Here is an 8,605-nt window from a genome sequence, read left to right as displayed (position 1 = left end):
CCCTTCCTCTCTGACTGCCCTATCTCAGGTGTCTTGGTTTCCTTTTCTTGCCAACTCCTGTTATACCCCAGGGCTCTCTCCTTGGTCCTCTAATCTTCCTCCTCCATCTGTATCTCTCCTACAATGTTATCAACTCTCTTGACTTCAGCTGCCACTATCTTGAAATTTTCTTAGGGAACCTAGACTTTTGTCTCAATGCAACAAAGGCTAAAATGAACTAATTAACTTAATTCCTCTCCCTAAATGGATATATTCCACTTGTGTCCATCCAGTGGAAATCTAGATGTAATCTTTTCCTTTCCTTTCCATGAAATTAGGGCCTAGGATCAGCTGCTTTGGCCCCAAACCTCACCCTTTCATCAGTTTCTGCACAGACTGCTGCCATGGGCTTCACACCAGGCAGGCTCCTCACTATCATTCCTGCTGTCTCCTACGAACAGGATGATCTCTCTAAAGTATAAGTCTGGTCATAACTCTTTTCTGATGAAAACCTTTATGGTGGCTCTGAAAGATCTTTAGAAATTGCATAATGCCAGCCCTTGAGTCATATTCAGCCATGCACACATGCTATTTGGCTCAGAGTTAGTTAAAAAGCTGGACTTTTAAAATTCTGAGTCCCTTTAGCAATGGCACACCCCACCCAGTTCTAGAATTCCTGTGATTGTCTTCTTTCCAGGTAGCCTCACCCTTTACATTACAGCCTAGCCCTCTACAAACCCTTGATCTCAAGGATCGAGTTCTGAGCACAGCACAGAAAGCCTTTCATAATCTGGCCTTACCTGCCTCTCTCTCTCATTTCATGCTTTGTAACTGAGCCCTGATGATCCCACGGCTCACACCACACTAATTCATGTTATTTTTTTGTATCCTTGGGCTTATGAAATGTGAGAGGCCAATGTAGATAAAAAAAAAAAAAATGGAGTAACAAGCTCAAATTACAAGGCAAGTGAGTGTGTGGAGTGGGTGTGAGTAAAAGAGGCAGGGATACCAATCAAGTGAGTGAAGGGAGTAGTGTGGGAATCACAGCCAGATGGGATTATCCCATGTATCTCGGGGGTCAGGGTGAGGAAGTAAAATAATTGATTTTTCCCTATCTCATCCTGTCTCAGGTGGGCTTGGAGACATGGTCACACCCAGTGCCCCATTGGTCTGAAAGCCGTACCTTAGGGAGGATTAGAGACACGGTCTATATAGCCGTATGTTTCATTGATCCTGGCAGCCTGAGTACAATTCCTAACTCTTAACAGGGATTACCAACTGCCTACTGGGTGGGTATATTTTGGTGGAAGCTTTCAAAAAGCCGAATGTCCTGCTACTCCCAGACCACAGTCTCCCCTCTTTCAGTGTACCCACTGGGTGTTCAGGTTACACGCAGTATGGTCAGTATACCCACCTTCAGTGTACCCCCAAATCATCCAATACCAAAGGAAGAAATGAAAAATAGTAAGTGTGGAAAGAGAAAATTCAGAGAGGATTGTGCAGGAAAATAAAGAAAGGAAATGGTTTTTCTTCCCCCTCTCTTGTCTCCCACTCGAACAAGTTAAACTCATTACATAGAGATAAATGATATCACTGCTCAGACTGATGACAAGAAACTTACAGAGTCAGAAGCTCTAATTTCCAGGTGATGCCACATCCCCCTGCCCCATGGGCAGTGGTTTCATTAGCCTGGCTGGCCACCACCTCTAACATCCTTGACCCTTGTTCTTTAAACTCCTCAAATACTCAAACGCACACAGACTGACCACAGGGCAGCGAAGCTCGGCCATCAGTCCATGTAAGGATCATGCGGAAAGCCGACAAAGTAGAGATTCTTCAGCTCTCCTGTTCCAAGATGATAGGTTTGGGGGATGGCCAGGTTATTCACATTTTTTAAGCAAGTTTTACTGAGGATTCCAAAGTAGGCAAACACCATACTCTGAAATCGGGAAACAGTGCCATAGAGTTGAGTGTTTTAGAACATAAAAGACTTTCAGGTTAGGTGCCTGAATCTGCTTGCAGTCAAGGGCTGATTCCTTCCTGATAACCTTTTACAGTCCCCAATGCCAAGAATTTTTTTAAATCAAATGGGAAAAATTTACCCTTGTCCTTCCCACATTCTCAAATAAATACTGCCTCTCTACCCTTTGTTCATAAGCTATTTCATAGGTACATATTTACTGCAATGAATTTGAAATAGTCATTGTACAACAGTGCCTAGGTCCCATACTCACTAAAGTGATACTGAATTCTTAGGGTCTTCTTTGTTTTTTAATTCAAAGCAGGCTGGCAGTCATTCAATTATAGTATAATTTGGTATTTCTGCTCACTCCACTTTAAGCAGTTCATCTCAATTCTAATCATTATGTTCGCAGGTTTACTGTATCTAGATGCTAAGCTTCCTCAACTGGACAAAAGCATCGCAGAAATATTTCTGTTTGGCAAGGCTGGTGAATTTCTGGAGGCGTTGTCATGTCTCAGCAGGGCACTAGTCAGGTTGTAATTTGCCTTAATTGTTCTTCCCACAAACACCAACAGTGATTACCTCTAGATCAATGGCGCTCAAAGAAAGATTTCTTCCAGGCACTGTAAATATCAAAATATTTTCAGCAAAAACCTCACTTGGGATTATACTGCAAAGAATCTCAGATTCTAGCCATTTAAAAAAAAAAAAACTGACCTGAGATTTATTTTTTTTTAAAGATATCAAGTCCCAAAGTTGCTCATATATTTGTGAGTGCGTATCAGAAACATGGAAATAACTCAGAGAAATTACTGGTCTCCTATAAAACAACCAGTGTTCTATACGCATAATTTGTTCCACCTGCCGTGTTTACAAGGCACCCCGAGGAGAACTAGCTTAAAACCCAGCAACCCATCTGCCTCCCAGTTCTAAGGGAGTAATTATTGCCTCAACTAAGCAAAGAAGAATGGACAGCATGCTGCTAAGCATGTCGCGTGACTGGCGCATGTGCCTGACATACTTACAGGCCATCAGCTTTTCTAATAGTGGCTAGAGTCACGGCTCTACCATGAGCATGACTCACTATTGATAGCAAAAGGGAAGAAAGATGGATGGAGGCCTAGATGCTATGGGCCACACCTAGTATACAGACCAAAAATGTAGCTATCACTTCTCACGGGCATATTAAAAGTAAGAAACATGGCGGGGGGAATAAGGTGACTTTATTCCCAAAATGGGAGCTTAAACTAACAACAACAGCAAAAAACCTGATTTAAAAAAATAAAAAAGAGGGGACATGAAAGATGTCCGGTTTCTATTAACTTATTATTAACTGTGTTTCCTTTTGTATTCTTTAAATAAAGCATTGATTTTTACTAAGAATGGTCTATGTTCTATTAGCTGTATTCACAAAATAGGGCTTATCCTCCAATATGAACCTGACTCTGACTAAGGTCACAGTGACCAATACTGAATTCAAACTGGAAGGAATAGATTGTTTAACACTGGAATGACGTCCAAGAGCAAAAACACTCGTGGGCATCCAAACACATGCAGATCCTCAAACCGATTCCGCTAATGAGAAGCTATCAAAGAAAGGCTCTTTGGGGACACACCCCAAATGAACCGCAAAAGGTCACACACAACCCCTTCCCTCTGAAATGAGGTAGACACAACATACAAATTAGCATATAGAATATCAAGTCATTGAATGTTCCTTGCCAAAGCTCCTGGGGGAGGCCAGGAGGGAGGCCAGGGAAAAGAGAAAGTGGGCAAAAATAAACAGGTCACTTTGGAAATACTTCTAGTCTTTTAATTCTATAGATCAAAAAAAAATTAAAGACACCCAAAATAATCGCACAAATCAGTAAAATTATGAGGAAAACAGGGAGGTGACGGTAGAGGAACGTCAACATCGAGTCATTTATTCTACCACAGTATAACCCCCCTGCTATCATAGATTTCTGTCTGAATACAAATTATAGAAGAGCCGGGCTCTCAAAATAAAAGAGGAACCTTTATAGTAAGTCAATTTAACTTTACATAAGTTCACTACATCACCCTTCTTTTAAAACAACAAATATTTTAGAACATATGGTACTCTTCACATAGAATGTCTCTGATACCAATTTGGGGGGAAAGTCTCTGGTTCTAAAAATGTGATCTTCAAATTAAATTTTGTTTATTTGAGGTAACATTTTCCTCTATAATTTCATTACCAGGTTGTAAAAATTCCCCTTGCTAGCATGTTCCCTGGTGAAAGTGATGATTTCTAGTGGAGATAAGGTAACGAACAGAATGACTTACTGTAAGGCCACGAAGCTGAGCTGACAACAGACACCTCTAAATTATTTTTGCTTCTTCCCAGCAAAGGCTGCAGTTTTTAAAGTCTGCGTGTACCTTGTTCTCTGATTTAACTGCCTAGATTAAGTGATACACACACACTCTGGCCTCTCTGTCAGAGCAACTGGATTAAAACCAGCTCTTTCCCCCTGCTGGTTGGATGTGTTCAACACTCTCTGCCTCACTGCCTGCAGCAGTAATACTCCCTAAAGTACTAAACCCATTTATTTTCCACCCACCAACTGACCTCCTAAAGCATCATTAACATGCCCCCAAAGGCCTCAGTGCTGTCAATTTCAGTCAAAACAGCGCTCAAAAGCTTTCCTGGGGCTTATCAGAGTTCTGGAGGAAAGGAATGCAAGGAAGGGCATCAGGCCCAAACCTTGGGGAATGGCCTAGACAGGAAGATGAAAGAGAGATGGAGAGGCCCCAGAAGAAGGAAATCCTATTTGGAGACAGGGTTGAAAAGATTGAAAGGTTGTTTAGAGACACCCATAATTATATGCTTCTGCTACTCAATTTTCAGCTAGTTAATGGCGAAAGGATCAATATCTACTTTCGATTTTCATGTACAGCATTATGGCCTTAGTGGGAGACAGGTCTCCTGGGAAGGGAGGGAAGATTCAGGAAACGGGTCTGGGAGAGAATGATTCACCACCAAAATTAATAACTTTATTGGGTTTGCCTTCGTATTTTTTCTAAAATATGTGTTGTTTTTTTCTTTTCTTTTCTGTGTTAACCAACTTCTTTTTATTTTCTGACGACACTACTCACTCCAAAGTCAGTCATGGAGAGAGAAATGGATTTTGTGGAGAGAATATCAGGAATAAATATGGAATTGAGTTATGTAAACAAAGCTGTGTCCGTTTGAAATGGTGCCCCCAGAGTTCATCCACACTCAGCAGAGTGAGCCCTGAGCTTCCAAATGGAGGTAAACAGCTTTACATTCTGCAAATACCACTCTAGGTTCTAGGAATCTGAACTGTGCCAGCTGATCAGTTATCCTTTTGTTTTCTTCTTGGCAAAGTATTAAGCAAACCATCGATGGATTTCCATTTTAAGCTAGACTCATATCATTCAAATGGCAAGAAAAACTTTAAAATATCCTATTTTGATAGATTTTTTTTTTCAGAACCAAGCAGAGAATTTGAGGTTTTATACAGGAAAAAGTAAAAAATAAAAAAATAGGCAGCATGGCATTTCTAATGTAAAACTTATGTATAGGGTGTAATTACTTTTATGAAAGTATGTAATAAATCCAAAACTGCATGTATATTATATAAAATCTTTGAAAAATGTAGTTGCCAGCACTTAATAAAAGGGGATGCTGCATAATGATAAATTATAACATCATTTTATCTTGACTCATGTGTCCATTCTCATACATGGTAATCTTCAAATACATGTTTTCTAAATAGGTTCTAAAAAAAATTCAACGCGAATCATAAGATAGTAACTCATTCAAACTTTACGCAAACACTCCTCAAAGGATATAAGTCCTTCTAAGTCATGTGCTTCAATAGCAATAATAGGCTTTGTCAAGTAATGATGATAACACCTTCACGAAGCTATGAAGATATGTGTACCCTTACCAAATACGCTCACATCTTTAAGGAAACGTCCTTGATCCTGTGCCCAAACTGACATCCATAATTCATGATAGTAAGAACTACCATGTATTATGCACCTCTAGAAGCCAGGCACTGTGCTAAAAGTACATTCAGGTACATGGGCTCATTCAACTTCACAGCAACTCTACAAGGTAGGTATTATCATCCCATTTTATGGATGGAACAACTGAGGCTTAAGGAAGTTAAACAACTTGCCCAAGGTCACACGGTAGATAAGTGGTGCAAGGGTCAGAGATTCCAGCTTTTTGTAATCAGCCTGTCAGATTCCTAAACTAGAAGGCCAGGCCAGCCTTGGGCTAAAATTGTCCTTGATTTTGACCTCATGTGTTAGGACTTACTTCATCTTTGGGGAATTCCATAATCAGAAGTACACAGGCTTATGGAGGTTGCTAGTATAAAATTCAATCTAATATTTTTTTCTAGATTTGACGAACATGTTTTTAAATATCCATAAAAACAAGAAGTTAGATTTTGACATTCTAAATTTTCCTATGTTAAAATAACATAGGAAAACAGGTATGAAATTCCATTGGGTTGAACCATATAAAACTGCTGTGTTTGTAGGCCCAAGAGGTACAACTTTATACAATTCATACTAAGAGTAGAGGTCTAGTTCTAGGGTCTAGAATCTAGGTTACACGGGCCCAGAGCGAGCCCCTTCACCATGCAGCTGCAGGGCGCACACTTGAGTCTGAGGCTCCCTGGGGTACTGTACCTGAGCAGAAGCTGTTGCTGCTAATGGTCCTCGCTGAGCGCCCAGAGCTGCTGGGGTTGAACTCTCTGCTCTCTTCCTCAGAGAAGGGAGACTCAGAGGCTGGGGACACTTTGTGCTGTTGCTGGGGCAGATGGGGCCGAAGAATCAACCGGGGAATTCGGCTCCGGGATGCCACCTTCTCGTGATGCTGCACTCTCTGCTGCTTCTCAAAATTGGACATCAAAAAGAAAACAAAAGGAAACTTGTTTCTCCCTCTCAGCTTCTTTCTGCTCCTTCAAGGATCAGTTGATAAGAAATCACATTTCTGAACATGAATCTTCACAGAATAGACCTCCTTTGCTCAGTTGCTGAAATGAGCTTCAAAACCAAGCTCACCATTCTAATCTGCCGGATCGCGCACGTGGCGCGCGCACTCGGACGCTTCCACCCACTAGCTGGAAAGCCCATCCCGCGCCCCCTGCCATTCCTGACTCACCTCCCCACTCTGGCTGTCACATTCAAGCTTTCAGCTCTCAAAAGTTCCTTATTACTCAAAGCACACTCCAGTTTATTTCTCGATTTCCTTTAGCCTTCCATTTCACTTTTCCTGAATTAGCTGTGAAATCTCACTTCTGTTTTCTTGTCTCCTCACAACCCCCCCGCCCCCCCTGTCCGGAACAATTTCTTTCCTGATAGATCGTGCACACTTATCCTTAGACTCCCTTCTCTTCCGGACAGGATCTTAATTATTCATTAATATCCTGATACACAAGGCTTGTTGCCAACAGCAAAGAAAACACACATCCAATACTCCGGGAAGATGGCTGCACCTCTTACAGGTTTAGCTTTTGTTGTCCTTACAGGACACCCATGAGAAAAGATTTTTCTGTTTCTCCTTTAAAATGTAGCATTAAATACCCTTTTTAAAAATGCACACAAAGCAATATTTTGACAATATTTTTCAGCGTATAAAGTGCTTTCCCAATCATTTTCCCATTTGGTCTTTATACATCAGGTTGTAACACAGAGAGGATATTAATTCACGTCCCTATTTACAGATGAAGAAACTGAGGCTAAAAGAGGTAAAGATGCTTAGGCGAGACTGAATGTCACCTAGAAGCAGAATGAGCTTGAAATCGAGTGCTTTTCGGGGTCACCACTATCTTGCCTTAAAATGGATTCCTAGGAGGAGCTTTCTGCAAAAATTCCACTGCTCTCTCCAACCTCTGCAACTGAAAAAGGCCTTGGGCTTGGTAACAGACACCATTTCACAACATGACCTCCTGCTCATTTCCACTGACTTAGCAGTAAGGGTCACGGCCAAAGCAAACACCTCTGGGAGGCTCACACAGGGCAGGAATTGAAAGGGAAACCCCAGCCCGAGGGAACTTGTGAGGTCCCTCAGGCATCCACCCTATCCAGGGGCCGCAAACCGCACCCTGCCCCTGCCTGCACATCTGGGCCCCAGCAGGTATCTCTGAACACTGCAGACCCCGAGCCAAAGTCAGGTCGCTCACACGCTGGAGTCCTTATTTCTCTGTCACGAATACATCAAATTCTTTTTATTCACATCACACACCCAGGGAATCGACTACAAACTACACCCCAAATCTCCAGCTTCAGGAGATGGGATTAACCCTCCAATGTCAATCTTTTTAATCCTTGTATCAATCTCCAAAATCGTACCCCCTGTTCTACCTTCCCATCTCCCGGATCTCATCCCCTAAGCACATGCCCCTCTGCCCTCCACCCTGCGCCCCACTGTACACGTCACCCCTCCAGCTCTCACCTGGCCCGCTTCTTACCCGGCAGAGCCCACCTTCCCGCTCCCTCGGGCGCCCGCACGACTTGCCCTCCTTACCTTGGTCTCCCGGAGGGGCCCCATCACTCCGCTGCCCGCCGGCTGCTCGCGCCGCCGCTGCCGCCGTCTAGGAGGAGGCACCTGCGGGCAGGGGCGAGGAGACTGCGCTGAGCTGGCGCGGGCTGCGGGCGGCG

General features: G+C 42.7%; 1 protein-coding gene across 5 annotated transcripts in view; it reads right to left on the bottom strand.

The window, feature by feature from the left end:
* Positions 1–8,599, bottom strand: part of SYBU (syntabulin) — a 66,950-nt gene extending 58,351 nt beyond the window's left edge. The window contains exons 1-2 of one of the 5 annotated variants that reach the window (XM_003782399.1): positions 8,472–8,599; positions 6,632–6,836 (exon numbers count right to left, since the gene is read on the bottom strand). In XM_003782399.1, the coding sequence (XP_003782447.1) occupies positions 6,632–6,836; positions 8,472–8,495 (229 nt within the window). In that variant the 5' untranslated portion in view covers positions 8,496–8,599. Of the gene's footprint in view, positions 1–6,631; positions 6,904–8,471 lie in introns of all 5 variants that reach the window. The other 4 variants (XM_012810381.1, XM_023517222.1, XM_023517230.1 and 1 more) reach the window with 4 other exon arrangements.
* Between the last annotated feature and the right edge of the window lie 6 nt (positions 8,600–8,605).

The sequence above is a fragment of the Otolemur garnettii genome, unplaced genomic scaffold, assembly GCF_000181295.1.
Source record: "Otolemur garnettii isolate 467f Iridium unplaced genomic scaffold, OtoGar3 scaffold00004, whole genome shotgun sequence".
NCBI classification, from domain to species: Eukaryota; Metazoa; Chordata; class Mammalia; order Primates; family Galagidae; genus Otolemur; species Otolemur garnettii.
This window is presented reverse-complemented; position numbering and strand designations above follow the sequence as displayed.